Raw genomic sequence first — 19,764 nt, forward strand, 5'->3', positions numbered from 1 at the left:
ATATTGGTTATTTCAATTCCAGTGGCGAATATAATATATATCTGAAACAAAAATTTGAATATTAAAGATATTTTTGTTTTGGCAGGACGTGATTCTCAGGGAAAGAATCCACCAAACCACATATCAATTTTACAATATTTAACAAAGATATACACAAACAAGATAAATTACGCATTTGAAAAAAGATCATTAAAGGTATTTTGAATATCTTTTCCAATTTGCTCTACAGAAAAATCTAAAATTACAATGCACACACAATTTAAATGCTTACAATAATAATTGCATCTCATAAATTTGTGGTGAAGTATTGAAAATAAATACCCTGGACCAGATCATCCATGTAGTTTATTTGAAATAAGAGTGTTAAACACAAAATGATAACTGATTCAAGGACTACATGTATATCGGTACAATTGACCAGGAAGTACCTTGATTTCAAAACAGAAATCTCGGTGAACGGTACGTTTTAATCAAGCTGCCAATGACTTTGAAGAAAGTGTGATTTGTGAAACGTACTATTATAGAAGCTTTGTATTTGTTATCTCACTGGAAACTCTTCAATGGGGATTATTTATATATTTGTTGTTTTTTGTGAGATAGTGTTCGTCAAATGTCAAAGTAAGTATTTTCATTGAGTTTATTTTTTGTTTGCATATGTTTTATGATTCTTTTAAAGAAATTGTATTTCGTTTAATTTATATCAATAACAAAACTTTTAATAAGAAGTGAATTTTCATACAATGATTTGTAAGTGAATAGTTAAAATAAATTAGAATTGTAAAGTTGCGCTTTAATCGGATAAAGTCACCGAACACTCTAGTTGGTAAAGTGGTGCTGCATTTATGTAGATTGGACAGTTTCTAATTATATTATTTATCGATCCCAAGCATACTTCAGCCGTATTTGCCACAACTTTTAGGAATTTTGGGCTTTAATGCTCTTCAATTATAACGTCGCTGGGCTTCTAAAATGTTGTAAATTACAAATTTTTCAAGAACAAAATATCTTACAAACAGGCTTTGAAAATTTTGGCTAAATGCATGCTTCCAAAATGTCGTATGTGAGCTTGAACATTTTTGTAAACAGCAGTGAAATAAAAACTTTGACATTTCTGGATTATCCAAGAACTTAAATTATTTTCACAGAAATAAAGAAATGTACAATTATTTTTTTTCCCAAAGCCATTCTACAACGATTTTCAAGTTTTCATACATTATTTTGGAAGTAAACTTAACAAACAACTGACATTAGCAATTTTGTAATATGTCTTATTTCACATATTTTGATTGGTCTAACTGTATGCTATTTTGTAATACCAAAAATTTCCTCCCGCCCAGACCATTGGTGTAAAAAAGTATTTTTAGTCAAAAAAGTCATATACGACATTTTAGAAACCCAGCGACGATATACTTGTTTGGTTTTATAACTACTTTATTCTGAGCGTCACTGATGAGTCACATGTAGACAAAACGCGCGTCTGACATATCAAATTAAAAGCCTTGTACCTTTGAAAACTATTTACACCACTGGATCGATGCAACTGCTGGTGGACGTTTCGTACCAGAGGGTACCGGAGGGTACCGGTGTTGATATGAATTGCAATTATATGGTTATTTTATTAGAAAGTATTCAATTATCTTAGCCGTATTTTGCGCAACTTTTTGGTATTTTGGGTCCCCAATCCTCTTCAATTTTATACTTGATTGGCTTTATATCTATTTTGATATGAGCGTCACTGATAAGTCTTAATATTCGGACGAAACGCGCGTCTGGTGTTTCAAATTAAAAGCCTGGTATCTTTGATAACTATATAGGGTTGTAGTTTAAAGCTGCACTTGACATAGTTAAAATAAATTACGACGTCTTGAAAAGCTCTTTTTTATATCGCATTGACGCCTTCCTGTGAGCCTTTCAATACGTCATAATTATGTGGGCTACACCAATTATTACAGCCATTTTTTTTATATGAAAACAAGTTTGTAACTAATGACAAAATAAGATTAACAAGAAATGAGGTCGAAGTTCTTTAATGTTGCAACATGTTGCGTTACTAAAAACGGAGAGGCTGGGGTTACCAACGCTTAATTCAAATGCTTTATTGTAAGGTGGAAATAGAAGTCATAAAAAAGATGGTAGATATTCAGTTTCATTTGTTTAATAATTCTGACAGAGGCTAAAATACATAAAAGACAATCAAACGCATAAGTGTTAAACAAACTGTACATGAAATTGCAAAAAAAAAACCAACAACAAAAACGACACAAACAGTACAAAACAAACAATACACAACATGTAAAGTGCAAGAATGTGTGCTTAACATCAACCCAACCAAAATCGAAAGTGATCCTATGTGTGTTGGAAGGGTAAGCAGATCCTGCTCCATATGTAGCATTTGTCGTATTGCTCGTGTTATTACAAAGTCGGTGATTATACTTCGTTAGGTTACATTCGGGTAAATGAGGGTAAGTTTTTTGTTACGACAATTCAATAATAGACTTATAAATTATCAAGTAACAAGAAAATGAAATGGTTTAAAAGAAAAATACAATTCAATATAAAACACCGTTACATCATATATTTAAGATAGAACGTTATATAACTACTCAAAATCAAAGTACAAAAACTTCTTTGTATAATTGAAAGCAGTTTAAATACACTTTTTTTTTTAAATACTTAAAAAAACAGTTCGTCTCGAATTTTGTAATTGTGTGTGCGTTTTGTTTAAATTTTGTAGATACATGTGCTGTTTTGTCGAATTATTCGCATTAATTTTATAGAAATGAGATCCGTTTTATATTACTATATAACGTATTTCAAAAGTGTTAATTTTCGCTGGTTATCGATCAAAATAGTTGTATTTTTTCGTGAACTTTTAGTCATGGTAGTTGTAAACGTTAATAGATAATAGGCAATTTTCAGAGAGGTATATAACAAGGAGAAAAATCAATCAGAGAGGAAGTTATTCGCAAATAGCAACATTGAAACAAATTTACACATAAAAAAGGGACGGAAGATACTAGAGGGAGAGTCAAACTCATAGATAGAAAATAAACTGACAACGCCATGGCTAAAAATAAAAAGACAAACAAACAAATGATAGACGTACATAAGACACAACATAGAAAACTAAAGACTAAGCAACACGAACCCCACCAAAAACTAGGGGTGATCTCAGGTGCTTCGGAAGTGTAAGCAGATCCTGCTCTACATGTGGTACCCGTTGTGTTGCTTATGTTTTGCTATTTGTTAGAAGTCTCAGTGTTGTAAGCAAACCTTTTGTACAGTGTCTGTGTTGATACAACTGCATAATAGATTCATATCCCCTTCCCTTTCATGAATATGACCTACCGAATTAGACTATTTACCGGATTTGTAATCACATAAGCAACACGACGGGTGCCACATGTGGAGCAGGATCTGCTTACCCTTCCGGAGCACCTGAGATCACCCCTAGTTTTTGGTGGGGTTCGTGTTGTTTATTCTTTAGTTTTCTATGTTGTGTAATGTGTACTATTGTATTTCTGTTTGTCTTTTTCATTTTTAGCCATGGCGTTGTCAGTTTGTTATAGATTTATGAGTTTGACTGTCCCTTTGGTATCTTTCGTCCCTCTTTTATAAATATCCGGTAAATAGTCTAATTCGGTATGTCACATTTACTTCGCTTGAAACTCCTACAGTCTGCCTTTCTTGTCGCGTTTTAAAGAAGAGGGAAGTTATAACAAGATATTATAATTTGTTTCGATTTCAATTTACTTTTGTTATTTCTGGTAAGCAGATCCTTTTTTTGAACAGTATGATCAGTAGCGTCCTGGTTGTAAAGGTTTCAAACTGAAGAGATCAAGTTTTTAGTTTTTGTTATCATGGGTTATCTTTTTTTTTTTTGCTTGTGTAGCACTGGCTGTCTTGAATTCATGTAAATAGGGCTATAATTTCAGTACTTTGTTAATTTTTATTTATCTTTTCATTTATGTATGTTTCATCTGCCTGCAATCCTGTCTTTTTTCAAATTGATCAGTTTTCATAGTGACACTGTGATATTGTCCCAGATTACGGGGAGTGTTCGCGACTTCACACTAGTTTAACCCCACCCCATTCTCAGGTTGGCAGTATGTAATTCATTGATTTGGCGTTTGTTGCTGTTTTCCCCCTCAGTATTTTGTACATAAATCTTGTTTCCATCAGTATTTTGAATATAAATCGGGCCGTTAGTTTCTTGCTTTTTTTTTACATTTGTCGTTTTGGGTCCATAACATAAAAACAGTTTATTGAATCATAGGAGGCACCTGGTTTCGGAGTCTAACTTTCAAGTTAGTCAGTAAATCTCTAATGTCTATGCGGTCATTTTTTTAATCTTAGCATGTGTCATACTGAAGTAGTGGCATGCATAAATATATCTTGCCGTTGTTAACAGTCGGATATAAGACGGATAATAAGATGATGCAGATTCTTACACATTTATTCACCTTTGAACGCTTTCATTTTCACAAATATCGGTGACACTTCAACCGATCATCACTGTCAGTTAGCCTAACTGTACATGTATTGATAATGGTGCTTTTATAGTTCTTTAAAACGTTCGCAAATCCTTTAACTAGCACCATTTGTAATTCAGCGGGATGTCGTGGCATTACCTGAGTTTCTGAGCTGATGGTGTATAATGTTAGAAAATTAACGCTTCTGTCTTTCTGTAGAGGTATTGACATACAAAATAACTGTTCTGACAGTGTATTTAAATATCAGCTGTATGCGTACGAGGCCAAGAAACAGGTGTAATGCGATCTTCGCCGATCTATTGCAGTAAATAACTCCTGTTTCGATCCTAGCACAAATATAGCTAGCTGATATTCAAAGACGCTAAACAGATATTGTCTTTATCCTGCAATTGATGTACAATTTTTTTCATACCATCATTGAATTTCTTCTTGAATGAAATCGACATGACTTAATCATTTACATGCCATAATGTTTGCTCGCAACAGAAAGTCCGATGCAGAAAGAGGATACATACCAGGAGTCTATTGTATGTATATAGCTTGGTGTTTTTTGTACACCTGTATACATATAGTAGAAAGGTTGATTGCAGGATGAAATAATGAATAACGCATCCACTTTACTGATGTTAAAATATTTGGAAGAAGGGCAGATTTATTTTTTATAGATGAATTTATGTCCTACGTAAAAAAAAGTCGAAGGACAAATAAAAACAATACCCTTACCCCCCCCCCCCAAACAAAGGTGAATGGGCTAACTATAACTAGATATCTCGTATATTTTATTAATGAGGTTTATGAATTATCCATCAAACACGCCATTTAGACATGAATATTAGATATTATTTTCTAAAATAACATTTATCTTTTTAAACTTGTTGAAACATACTATGTACCAGGTACGTTTTTTCTTCAATCTTTCATTAACTCAAAAGAAAGATAAAGGTTAATTGACAAATTATATCAATCCTATAATGTCGCAAGCTCCGACGGCATCAATTGGTGATTTGATGCCGTCGAAGCTTAAAATACAATACAGTTAGCTCTAAATCATAATGTATTAAAATATATCAAAATATTGGACAAAATATTTTGTAATTTTTTTTTTATACATCTTTGAAAAATACTCATTTTTTAAAAACAAGGACACTATGACGTAGTGGCGGATACAGGGTTGTGGAGGTGATGGCGTAAGAATTAACGCCCTATCCATCTGAACGCCAAACAATTTCATTTGATTACTAATTATAAAATCAACCATAATGTTTTGGACGGAAGAGAGTCCTGTCATAGAATTACGATCCTTCCATAAATCCTAGATCCGACCTTGGAATGGAACTACTTATCGTCTTGCAAGACTTCAATGTTCGATCTTAGGTCAGGCAACACAACAATCATACCGTAGTCAACTTCTGACTTCAACCTACAGGATAAATAGTACCTTACCACTACATGCATGTTTTCGCCAATATTATCGAACTACTCAAATTACATAAGCAGAAAAAGAGTGTACACTATCCAGGATGTAGAGGCAGGAGTTCGTCGAGCAAAACACAACACGACGATAAAGAGTTACATCGTTATTGAACGGTTCTATCTTTGATTAAAACCGACCCATATAGTTTTTTTTATAGAACAGCTGTCCTGGAAAGGACTAACCGAAAAAAGTTTTGGTAGCTCTATTTTAGAACATATTTCGACAGTTTTGTTTTCAAAACAGATCATACGAGCTCAACCGTAGAACAGCTAGGACATTTTTAATCTGAAGGTGTCACACAATAATTCGGTATCGGTCTAAAGGAAATACCAGCAAGTTATACATTTGGTTTTTTAAATTAAAAGTTCCTTCATATACATTTGAATAGTTTAAATTTTACAATATAAAAATACTTTGGTAATGTTGGTATCAAAGCAAACCTGAATGACTGTTGATCATTGTAGATATCTTTTTGACTCATATTTTTGAAAACTATAATCATTGCATTTAAATTAAAAAAAGAGAGGTATGTTGGTTTTTTCAACACATTATGAAATTTTATCCGTTTTACATCTTAGTTTATTTCTGGATACTTCGTTTTCTGACAGACTATCTTGACAGTTCATAAGGGAGGGGGATAGAAAGCCGATACCATCTGTTTTGATAACTATAGATACTAAGTAAAACCCGAAATTTGATATTAATCTGCTATATGTAAAACTTGCAATAAAGACATATACTACATGTATTTGATACCGATATTTTAAATGCCATATCAAACCTATTTTACAAAATTTTATATTTTTTCAACATTGTGCGTTTACAAAAGTAATTTATCGTTTATACTAAAGTAAACTTAAACTTTATTTTCAAAATCAGACAGTTTACATAAAGATCGATTGCAACAAATTGATTCTATATATCTTATCGCAACATGTGATTTACTATTTCAATACAGTGTATAACCTTATAATAAATGTAATAATGAATTTGTTTTATCTTCATTTGAATAACGAAATTTAACTCATTAGTTCTATACATTTTACCTGGGGCATAGTCTGTCAAATTAATGTTCATTGAATGGGCCTTAAGTGGCCTTTCTGATTTATAACATGAAAATATACTACTTAGTAAATGTATATCCAAATTACAAAAAGTCTAAATAAAAACGATTGATAATGAATGGATTCGATCATATGTATTAGCATTTTGTGTGTATTGGCACAACAATTATCTATCGAGATGAAATCAGGAGACAGTTGGCGATCATATAACCCGATATAGATATAAGTACTGAATATAGCGAGCACGTGTAATTATATTAGTTTAAGTCTGTTTGATTGAATGCTATAGTTTCCATTGGACATACAGCCGTGTAACTACATGTAACATCAATTATGATCATTGATAAGCTTAGTAATTTCTGAACAATGGAACCTGAGTAAAACGTTAAGCTTACTCTTACAGTGTTATTTCCCTGTAGTTGTATCTAAACAGTCAAAATATCAAACCCACTTTTAGTTTTTCTCACTTTCAACAACAAATTCGGTATTAATTAAAAACAACATTTTCTGTTTTATAAGAAATTGTTTATTAACATGATTTGGTTTTAAATTTTCTTTATTACTTACGTTGTCTTGTTCATCTTGATTCTTTTTGTTCAGCCTGTAATGTCCTCTTCACATTGCCATTATATTTCTTAACTTAAATCGATAGACTGTGAATAAACTCATCATAGATATCAGGATTTTATTTTTGCGCAAGACGAGCGTTTTGTCTACAAAAGACTGTTCAGTAACGATCGAATATAGAAAAGTTAAAAAGGCCAAATAAAGTACAAAGTTGAAGATCATGGAGAACCAAAGATTCCTAAAAGTTTTGCCAAATACAGATAAGGTAATCTATTTCTGAGGGAGAAAAACCGTAGTATTACAAAATTTCAAAGTTTGGTAAACAGTTAAACCATAATTCATAGTTTATATGTTTTCAGTTCCCTCGGACAACTTTCTGTTCGGTACAACCGGAAGTAATGTCGTATGGTTTCTGAATGGTATAAAAGAATGGACAGATTCAAATAAAAAGCCGACCAGCACAGGCATCAACTTTACACAAAACTTCCAAGGACTTCACGGAACGTCTTATTTCCATGCTCGGGATTACTTGGTATTTAGTTATGCCGGAACAAAATCAATCTTCCTATCAGATATAACCAGCAAAAGAAACGTGTATTCTTATATCGGAACCTCCTCTTCTGTTGGACATGTAGCAGTTGATTGGTTAAGTGGAAATGTTTACTGGTGTGATGGTACGTTCGGCTGGATTGGGATGCTGCCACTTCCTGCGTCGGTCGAACGAGCGTCCATTAATGATAAATTCAAAGTTGTTGTTGATAAGTATCTAGATATCCCAGCTGGGATAGCTGTTGAACCTTCGCACCAGTACGTATTTTTTATTCTCTATTATTATTTTACTTTACAGTTATATATAGCAACCGACACTGGGATTGTGTGTACACACAGATTTTTTTTGTAAGAGCACACATTTTATTGCAAAATCATTTTCTGAAGAAACAAAAATATTTGCTTTTTAGACCTGATTACCAAAAAAATGACAGAAAATATAAAGGTAACAGTAATATACCACTAATCAAGAGATATTAATAGATTATGAGAAATTAAAGGAAAACCGAGGGAAACATGTCAACTATAAGAGGAAATATGTATGTGCTTGAGTACGTGTGTCTGTCAATTAGATCGTCACGTATCGAGTTTGGATAAATATAGGTTACCAAGAAAACTTCATTTACTATTTTCGCACACTCATTTTTATTTATTCCACATATAATAATAGAACGTATTTTTACTTGAAACTGCAAAACAGAAAGATATTAAAACAAATATCTATAATGATTACCTTTATCATTAAGTCTTTTATGAAAACATATTAAAAAGATTTGAATCAAATACAAGACGAATTGAGTACAGTACGGTTTTACTGTCAACCAGTGAAAAGGAAACAAATACTGTAAACCAACTTATTTTCGCGGATACTTTATTTCGCGTTAAGTCCTTTCTAGTCCATTTCGCGGCGATTTAATTTAGCGATTTTCAAATTTACTTGATGTAATTAAGAAAGGAAAGATCCAAGTTATACATAATCGCGAAGATTTATATTCGCGTAATTTTTCTACTCGCAAAAGGCGCGAAAATAAATCGCTCGCAAAAATTAGTTGGTTTACAGTATAGAGTTTTAATGATCGATTTTAAAGAAGACAAAATAAGCAGAGCCTTGTCAGTTTACTATTGTTTTTTTTTTGCAAGACGGAACAACAAATATAGTAGTTTAATACAGTTTAATATGCTAGACAGTTTTTATACCACTGTAATTTTTTTACTTTATTTATTGGAGCAGTATATATCAATAAACGTAAAACGAAATATCTGAATAAAACTTGATGATTGCTCTACCATAAAATGCACATATTATACAACACGAAACATTTATTGCATCTAGTTATACGTGTGTTAATACCTATTGAAGTCAAAGATTAAAAGACTTTAAGACACTTTTTGTCGAAGAAAATTTAGTTTATATCTTATTCAGAGTTTATGTTTGCCAATGTTTGCACAGGAACAGAAGTTATATGCAGTTAAAATGAAAATCTTATCGCAACCATTGTGTCATATAATAAATTAGTTTGGTGAATAATGCCCATTTCGACTACCACATGTATAACTACTTGATTTATTTAAAGCAAGAACAGGTGTATTCAAGGTTTCGAATCTGACAAAAGTTGTTTAAACACAACATTATGTAATTCAACTTGTAATAAAATATTGTACCTAAAAAAGCATTTTTTTTATATAATTACAAAACTTTTCAACTGAAGTCCAGTAATTACTTTGTATACATTTTTCAAAATACATTTGTACATCATATAAAATATTCAATTTGGATTATTGATATGCTGGGGAAATATTTTAAATAACTTTTCGTGACAAATGATCATGATGATACTAGGGAAATATAAAAACATATCAAATCAAGCAAATCAAGATATAGTACTCGTTATAAAGCAATCTCCCATTCAAAGTTATCGGTCCTTTCTGTATCTCTTTTAAAAGAGAGAGAGAGAAAGGACCGATAACTCTGCATGGGAGATTGGCAATATAGCACGATTGGTCTAAATGATAAACACTAAAAATGTGTAATAATCCTAGGTGCAGCGATATGGTTATCATCTAGATTTAAATGCAATTTGAAACGTTAGTTTTTTAATCGACAGTTTTTTTCTCTCTTCATTTGGATAGATGGATATTTTGGACTGATATGGGTAAACAACCAAAAATAGAACGTTCTAGTTTGGAAGGAAAAGAGCGAAATGTATTGGTCTTACATGGGCTTATTCGGCCAGTGTCCATTACTGTTGACACAACCAACAATAGAATTTACTGGACAGACCCAGTCCGTGGTACTATCGAGTCATGTGATTTTTATGGCAATAATAGAAAAGTACTCCGAACGGACATCAATGCACAGTATTATGGGATAGAAGTTTATAAAGTAAGATTTTCAAAACTAATACGCTCTGAATAAATCAATTTGTAAAGTAAAAACGATCCGTGAAGACCGTATGTAATTGAAGGTTCATAAAAGATTGATTATCGTCCAATATAAAATACATTCAAACCCGTTTGTAAAAGTCATCAGTAGAACAAGAGAAAACAGACTTTGTTAACAAGGTTACCTTTGGAATAATTGAGGTTCAAAATGTATCGGTAATAAGACAGGAGTTGCAAAGAGGTGACATTTAGAGATGTTAACTCCGAGTGTATACGATTTTTAAAGTGGTTTGACTGTAATTGATTAATGTGTAAAGTTCTTTTAAATCAAGATTTAATGAAGGAGCTTTGCAAGTAAAAGAGATAACTCATACATTTTCAAACAAATTAAAAGAAAAAAGACAAACGATTGACTTATAATTGTTTATCATATACTGAGTACAAAATACAGTAATTTTGTATATCTAATAAAGGTTCTTTTATCCAGTCTGTATCACCTACCCTGTATCGCATACCCCGTATCGCATAGCTATACCCGTATTGCATACCCCGTATCACATAGCTAAACCCGTATCGCATAGCAAAATCCGTATCGCATACCTGTCGTGACGTCATAATAAGAATGACGTCAACGTTTGATTTCTATTAGAAAAAAAAAGTTCTATCCATTCTATTATATTTATTGTGTCTGTTTGTTTAACGCATCAGTGTAAAAATATCGGAAATTGATGAGACTGTCATTAAAGTGAGAGGGTTAGCGCTATAGAACCAGGTTTAATCCACCATTTTCTACATTTGAAAATGCCTGTACCAAGTCAGGAATATGACAGTTTTTGTCCATTCGTTTTTGATGCGTTTTGTTATTTGATTTTGCCATGTGATTATGGACTTTCCCAATTGATCTTCCTCTAAGTTCAGTATTTTTGTGATTTTACTTTTTCAACTAAAAATCGATTTTTGTTCCAATTATTATCACCCAGTAACTTGACGAGCGATTTTTTATATAAAACAGTACAAAAAGATGTAGAAATATCTGAAGCTTTATTGTTTATTTGGTCATAATTTTCGTGATTTTTTTTTTCGTACAAATGCATTTTTTTCCAATATAATTTGGTTTAAAAAATATATGATAAACAGAATAATACATGGCAAAATCCGTATAACATGCTTGGGACCGTCGGCCCTCGGGACTGATATTGGTTTCTCGTGGTGATACAGAATGCGATACGGATTATGCCATGTAATATTCTATATGTATCGCATGCCTATGAAAGAAAATATTCATTGTGAATCAACGCCCATACAGATAGGTGCATGTGCTGCATATTTGAAATGTATTAACAATTTTCTGACTTAACTTTTTTTCGTTTTTTTTCAGAACTTCGTGTATGTATCTGAAACAAGTAAAAACGAAATTTTAGTGTTTTCTGATAATGTTGACAGACAAGTTAGTGACCCATATGGACCTGGTGTGAAAGTGTCATCTATAGGCTACTATACAAATGAAAACCAAGTTGTCAGCAATGGTTCGTACGATTTGCTTTAAATTCAGTTTCATGAAAACTATATATTTTTTTCTTCAAGACAAGAAATCAATATATAAGGGATATTTTATGAAAATGTTGTTCATCAAGTATATATTTTGACATGAAATTATTTATGAATGAAGTTATATTAGAGAAGACTACATGTTTTAGGATAAGCCTAGTATCCTTCGCTTAGTAATTCTCTTTGATTTTCAACGTTTTCCGTATAAAATTGCTTTTCGACCAGGCATACATTTAAAAAAAAAGTAAATTGGTCAATATCCATACAAGAATCTCATACCATGTTGTGAATTTTATTTCGTTTGGTCTCTTGTTAAATGTTGTCTCATTGGAATTAATACCACATCTTCCCCTTATACTCACATGATACGTTCGCAATCTTAAACTATTTTAAACGTTCATTAAACGATTTTTATTTTGGGATTTGCAGTACAAACATGTACTTCAAATATTTATTCTAAATCGACCTCTTATACACGAGCAGAGATGGGTCTGATTACTTTCAATGTGATTGATTACATTACAATTACTGTGTTATTTGTACAATTAAATTAAATTATTGATTACATCATTTCTTAAAGTATCTGCTTAAATTAATGATTACATTGGCAAAAAGTAATCACGATTACATCTGAATACAATTAATTTAAAAAGAAACATTTTGAATGATATAAATGAATAAATTTTTAATATAACTATATCGTTTTTTAGAAAGTTTTTTTTTTTGCTTCAGCTTAACATTTGATACACAAAAAAAAGGCCCCTTTCATTGGACGAAAAGAAATATGATTTCGCACAGTAAACATAAAACATTGAATAAAATATGCATCAAATGTCGTAACAGAATTATTTTTTTAGATACGGAATAACATGCTGCACAAGGAAAAAGAAAACAATTAAAGTATGATTAATTTTAACTCTGCTTAACCTTTTATTTCGACAGCTGCTTGTGCAACCAAAAGTTGTGAACATATCTGCATCATCGGATCTGACTCCGCAGCAACCTGCACTTGTCAAGATGGCTACACACTTCATACTAACGGATTACAATGTGCAGGTTAGAAATTATAATTTGCTTAAACTAATAGATTTGATCAGAAAGAACAAATGAATACTAGTAAGAAACATTTTAAGGTAAAGTTTTTTTTTCTAGTCTGAACAAAATCTAACATAATTGATTTTAGAGTTACAACTAATAAATGCGGAACATTAGTATGGGCTCTTAAAACAAAATGTACTACTTCTAAGACGTTAAGAATATAATTGTTTGATTGACAAATATATAATTTGAAGCACCCAGATCATCTCTGTTCTCCTTTGTAATTACAGCGTATGCTATGACTATTTTTTACTTCGTGATTTGGTGCCAAACATTTACATGTATACTAATTTCCAGAGCTGGTCGCGCTCCTTAAATATTTTACTGTAGATGTGTTTGTAGCTAATGTTATATTTAACACAGTTTCGACATTGCAATCAATTTGAAACGTGAACGGTGCTCTTAACTACAATCAAAACAACTTTCTTTGTCTTGTACAACTGTTTTACATGATTGTTTTAGCTGAAACGCAAGTATTGGAGAGAAGTATTGTGTTTGTAAACAACTCTAAAATATGTGCTCTTCCTATTACGTACATTAACATATACCAGCATTTGAAGATACTACCAGATTGTGATGTAGGTGGTGTCTCATCAGGAGCGATAACTCATATAGCGATTAACGTTGCCGAAGATGCAATTTACTTTATAGTGGACACAATAATATATCGTCAACAGTTTTATCAGACTGCATCATCCATATACACAGCTTCAAGTCAAATAACAGGTATACATTTGAAGTTCATAAAATATAACAATTTTTCAATAACATATGTTCATGCGTGTAAGATATTGTAAATTATGTTTACATATGTCAATAACAAACATGAACACGAGCGTCACTATTGCGATTTTTTGTAGACGACACACACGTCTTACACAAATAAAAATATTCATTCCTTATGTCTATGATTATCTTATGTACATATACTTGACAACTGAAACATCTGTTGAAATCTTTTTGTTGAAATTATCATCGGCTGTTATATATGAAGTCTCTTTGATAGAAAAACAACAATAACAAAGATTTGGGATTTTGTGTAAACTTTTGTGTGCATCAGTTGATTGTGTGTCATTGGTGGGTGCCACATATCCTTTGTTTTTCTGATACGGGAATACTGTTTTTAAACCATGGCCCTAATGATCAGCAAACAAGGAAAATAGTTGGTAACGAGAAGTGTATACTGAAAATGCTGAAGGAGATATTCTTGACTTTTGGAATAAATGGCGTCAGAATATTTTGCATTCATGCTGTAAAAAATGATACCAAAATCATGCGTTCGTCACAGACAATTAAGTAAACCACGTGAAAGTGACCGAGAAAGAAAAAAAAAAGGTTAAGATAAAATCGACTTCACCGACTAAGGTAGTGTCAGGAGTAGTTGGGGATTGTTTGGGGTTGAAATTTTAATCCAAGCGTTAGTTCAGTTAAAATATTTAAGAATGAGAAAATACATTCATAAAATATTTTTCAATCGATTTTAGTTATGAAGGACAGCTTACTGGTGAAGAAGTCCAATATCAACTTATTTTTGTGGTTTTCGATATTATCATGTACAGAGTGTGCTAGTGACCTAATACGGTATATATGGAATTTACTGACCCCATATATACCGTATTACGTCACTAGCACAATATGTAACGAATTTATCTTACCGACTATCTTAACGTGTAAAATTTAGACTTGTGATCTATCAAAATGAGCAAGCCAGTCTTTAATACTGTTAGCATTTAGAAACTGCTTCCATTGATCCTGCAAGAACAATAGCCAACGGTAACAACTTGGCAGTTGGTTTAAATGTGTTTAATGAATTTATTTCAATCTTAATCATCAATTTCTTCGTCTGTTGAGAACTCTATGATTTTTTCCCAGTTCAGTGTTGTTTTTTATAAAGGGACGCAACACCACTACATACCATATATGAAATAAGCCCAGCCTCCCTACTACCTAATATGGAATATAAATGGACGTAACTCCACTACTAACCGTGTATGAAATAAGCTCCGCCTCCCTACTAACCTAATATCAAATATACACGGTCTTCACACGGACGCTTTTAACCAATCACATTCCTAGAAATGTATAGGAGGTAAGATAAATATAAATATCTCCACAATGCTAACATTTAAATTTGAATATTGTATAAAGAAAATTATGTTCTTATTTATCTAAAGGTCTTACCTTTGATTGGACGACCAATATCTTTTACTGGACAATATCAGAGTCTAATATGATTTATAAAGGATCTATTTCCGGAACCACTCAGACAATTTTAAATCCAGAAGCGGTGATATCTCTACAAAAACCAGCATATATAACGATTAGTCCTTTGGAAAGGTAAGGAGTTGTTTAACATATCAAGCCTTGGTCCATATAAGGATGAACAACTATAGAATTTCTATAGAGACTATATAAGTTCGCAAAATATTGTCTCTTGTGCATCCGCAAATAAAGCATCATTTATAAAAACCGGGTAAAATGTTGATAATATAAAAAACGACACGATATCAACACGAATCACTTCAATTTAGAAAGAAAGGGACCAGATGTGTTACAGTTTCTCATTCTGTTTTGAATACATCCACTTATGCAAACCAACACTCAGTTGAACTTTATAATCATTTGAAATACTTTAAATGACATCTAGTTTCAATCAACAATGTGTCGCTATAGAGTTCAAATACTTCTTAATTGTGACTCATCACTTGTTGAAATTTGGTTTGATTTTAGTTGTTCTTTCCTTTTTACACTTTTAGAGCAGGTTTTGTTTTGAGAAAAATATCAAAATATAAAACAAACCTTCAGTTCTCGTAGGAGAACAATGCATCCCTAATCTTTAGTTTTCTTGAATATATGAGATATACATGCACTCATTGAGATTGGTAACTAAAAAGCGGGATATCAATATAGATATAGATATGTTAATTTGACATTAACGAGGTTGTAATATACTACGGTCTTTGAAATGGCTTCAAACGAATTCTTCAAAAAAGAGGGACGAAAGATACCAGAGGGGCAGTCAAACTCATAAATCTAAAATAAACTGACAACGCCATGCCAAAAAATGAAAAACACAAACAGACAAACATTAGTACTAGAACACATGACACAACATAGTAACTTGCATATCAATAAGAACAAAGTAGTAACGCATACTGTCTAATAAAACAAAAAAAAACTCAATCAAAGTTTGAAGAGGGTAAGATGCATATAATTCTTAAACTAGGTGTCAACAAAAGACTACCAAGTGGTGTAATGATCATAATATTTGGAAGTCAACACTGATTACAAAGTAGGAGATCGAGATATAATTCAAGACTTCAACGACAATTCGTCTATATATACCGTATATATATATTGTTAAGTAACCGACTGTTGAATGACAAAGTGGTTCTAAAGATTGCTAAATTAGAGATTCAAGTATAGAAATAATATAATTTGTTTTTTCACACCTTGTTGTCAATTATTTGATACAAGTGAGAGTTTTATATAGCTATAAAATATGATTTAATTAGAAATTGTGTTCTTGCAAGTAAATGCATGTACTACATGTAAGTGCCCAGTCAGGAATAATAAAGTTGTTTTCAATTCATTTATTGTGTTTATCAGTTCTTTATTGATAATGAACATACCCTTTTTAAATTTTCCATGACGTTTGGTAAATATTTTATTATACTATTTTATGCATTAGGGAGCTACCATTTGATTTTTATGGGGGGGGGGGGGCTTAGGATGAAAAATTTTGTCCTGCATTTTTTTTTTAGTTGTAATCTCTGTCCTGCCTTTTTATTTTTCACTCTATTCGGTCCTGCTTTTTTTTTAGTTTATCCTAACTTTTTTACATAAATTGTCATCCTGACATTTTTTTTTTTGCAAGTGTCACATCCTGCCTTTTTTTTTACTCAAAATTCCTGTCCTGCCTATTTTTTTCAAATTCCATCCTAAAAGTCTGAATTTTGCAGTGTCCTATTTGCCGTCACAGGGGAAAATAGCAAACAAATAGAGATTGTTAATCTGAGCAATTCATCATCCAATAGTCTACAGAATACTAATTTGAGGAATCCAAAATGGTTGACATATAACAGACAAAAAGACAGGTAAACATTTAAAAAACCGTCATAGAACAGAAGCGACAAATTTCTAAATTGATTTAAAGTAAAAAAAAGAAGATTTCATTTTTGGTTTTACCAGGAATGTCTTGAAATCAAATCATATTTTTTCTTCCTTGTTCCTTCTTCCATTAATTAATTCTTTTAATCGATATTTTCAAACTGCTTATACGAAATACGAAATTCGAAATATTTTATTAAAGAAATCTCAATTATGAACATAATCATTAATAGCATAGATACAGCAAAAAATAATATTTAAACAATCTTGATTAAATAAATACTACACAAGTATCAAAGTTTATTGTGTTCCAAGGGGAGTAACTCTAGTGTAAAAATATCAACTAAAAATATTTGTCATTAAAATCAGTTGTATCCAATTGTCCAAAAATGTACTCAGATTCACTTTTTAAACATTAAAAATGCTGAAAATGAAACTTGTTATGCATCTTCCCATTTTTCAGGCTATATTGGACAGATGACGAAAACATCGGTTCAATTACATCTTCTGGGACTGGCTTAAAAATCATCACCATTAGTCAAACTCTACATGGTATTGGTGTATATAAAGTAAATATATAATTTTAATTAAATTAATTTATTGGTGTGATGTGCATTTACTCATAAAAAAACGCATACGAATTTCATTTAATATTTGAAATTGATTAACTGTTTAGGAATCATACTACTTATCACACAACGAGTAGAATATAATAATTATTGCAATAATACTAAAGAGGAGATTTTTGTTCTGACCATAACAATATAAAGTAAAATTTCAGGAGAAAATAATTAAGGCTCGAGCGAGTCAAGAAAAAGAGGTTATGCTTTTTACCATGATTTTAAGAACTTTGCGGATTTATATCATGGTTGCTAATACGCGGTTATTTCTCTTTTCGATAGGTACTTGTTGATTACGTTGAGGCAAATGTTTTTTAAAGGTGAAACGTAATCAGAAGAAGAACAAACAAATCAGTTTATGCTACAATTATGAAACATATTAACATAAAACTCGACAGAAAAATAGGAAACTAAAACAAAAGGAGTTGAACACAATAGCATTAAAAGTGGTGTTACTTATCTGAATTTTATATATTTATTTTTAATCTGTGGCTGGTGTATATCCAAACCCCTATTATTTCTTTATGGAATTTGCACCAAGAATTTAAAACGTTTATAATTTCATTTGACAGGATTATCTTCTTTGGCTACAATCGAGCGGAAGTAGTAGCAATATGCACGTTGATGAACTGGATTCAGATGATCCAATATACAGTTTCGTACTGGATGATTTATCATCTCCATCTATGTTTGTGTTCTATGATAAAAATATTCAACCACAAGGAAATGGTAATAAATAATTCTTATCGTAGGTGTTTGTGCTATGAATACATGCACAAATATCATTATTTTTTTACCGATAACATTTCATATTGTTGAACAAATAAATGCATAATAAACGAAAAGTTTAGGAATCATAAGTCCGTTATTTATGATTTTCGAAATACTGCGAAATTAAATACAAGAAAATTCATCAACAATAACAAAATTGCCGAAAAACTACTCACGAATAAAAACTATGTACAGTATTAATGTTGTGTATTAGCATCACACCTTTACCAACCAATCGATGATGTAAAATGAGGAGATTGATGATGAGAAAACAATTCAACATAAAAGAAAGGTCAAGGTTGAAAAATCTCGATGTCACCATCAGGACGTTTTAGTTCTGGTTTACCATTGATTAAGGCCGGGTTCACACCAAATTCCATGTACAGTAAACTTGTTTACAATTAGTTTAATGAACTGGACATTGGTTTCACATTAAATTTGTTCACATCTATACACCTTGTTTAATTACCTGTACATAAGATTTGTTCACATTTGTAAAACTCTATGTCATTTAAAAATGTTTATTACGTAGAATCGAATGAAACGTTTTCGGACAACTTTTCTAGCAGCAAGGGAACGACCATTTGACTCTAAATAGGGGGATCGAAATATTCCGAACCCCAGTTGGATAAAGAAAACAATTCTGGTTCTACAGATGATAAAAAATATTCTGAATCAAGAGTTTCCCCACACATTATAGTGTTAAATGTTGAAGAGAAAAAAATTGATTACCAGCATCGAAAAAAAAACCGGAATAAAACGGATGCGCGGCAAAATTCTGATAATTAAACAAAATGCCCCCCCCTTTTTTTTTAAGTTAAGTGGTTGCTTCTTTATGAAAGGCATTTTGATGATTTGCAGTAGTTTAAAGATGTCTCGATTAAGCATTAGAAAACGTAGGCTGCAACAGCGTGATTACAGACGAAGAAGGATATATTAGGGATCACTATATTTCTATCTTTTCTGTTTGTTCAAATGGTATTTCTTCTCCAAGAAGTATTTGGCAAAGGAAGGGGGTAATGTTGGTTTTTTTTTAACTTTTTAAGTGTAATTTCACGGATTCGAGATACTAGACAAACAATACATTT

The 19,764-nt window shown here is 31.7% G+C and overlaps 1 protein-coding gene across 2 annotated transcripts in view; it reads left to right on the plus strand.

Annotated features, from left to right (window-relative positions):
* Positions 1–358: 358 nt before the first annotated feature.
* Positions 359–19,764, plus strand: part of LOC143054774 (low-density lipoprotein receptor-related protein 2-like) — a 39,244-nt gene continuing 19,838 nt past the window's right edge. Inside the window, exons 1-10 of one of the 2 annotated variants that reach the window (XM_076227823.1) lie at positions 361–618; positions 7,958–8,405; positions 10,278–10,530; positions 11,908–12,055; positions 13,020–13,133; positions 13,638–13,901; positions 15,350–15,512; positions 17,138–17,272; positions 17,749–17,854; positions 18,478–18,634. In XM_076227823.1, coding sequence (XP_076083938.1) covers positions 561–618; positions 7,958–8,405; positions 10,278–10,530; positions 11,908–12,055; positions 13,020–13,133; positions 13,638–13,901; positions 15,350–15,512; positions 17,138–17,272; positions 17,749–17,854; positions 18,478–18,634 — 1,846 coding nt within the window. In that variant the 5' untranslated portion in view covers positions 361–560. Of the gene's footprint in view, positions 619–7,957; positions 8,406–10,277; positions 10,531–11,907; positions 12,056–13,019; positions 13,134–13,637; positions 13,902–15,349; positions 15,513–17,137; positions 17,273–17,748; positions 17,855–18,477; positions 18,635–19,764 lie in introns of both variants that reach the window. The other variant, XM_076227824.1, reaches the window with a different exon arrangement.

The sequence above is a fragment of the Mytilus galloprovincialis genome, chromosome 12 (genome assembly GCF_965363235.1).
Source record: "Mytilus galloprovincialis chromosome 12, xbMytGall1.hap1.1, whole genome shotgun sequence".
NCBI classification, from domain to species: Eukaryota; Metazoa; Mollusca; class Bivalvia; order Mytilida; family Mytilidae; genus Mytilus; species Mytilus galloprovincialis.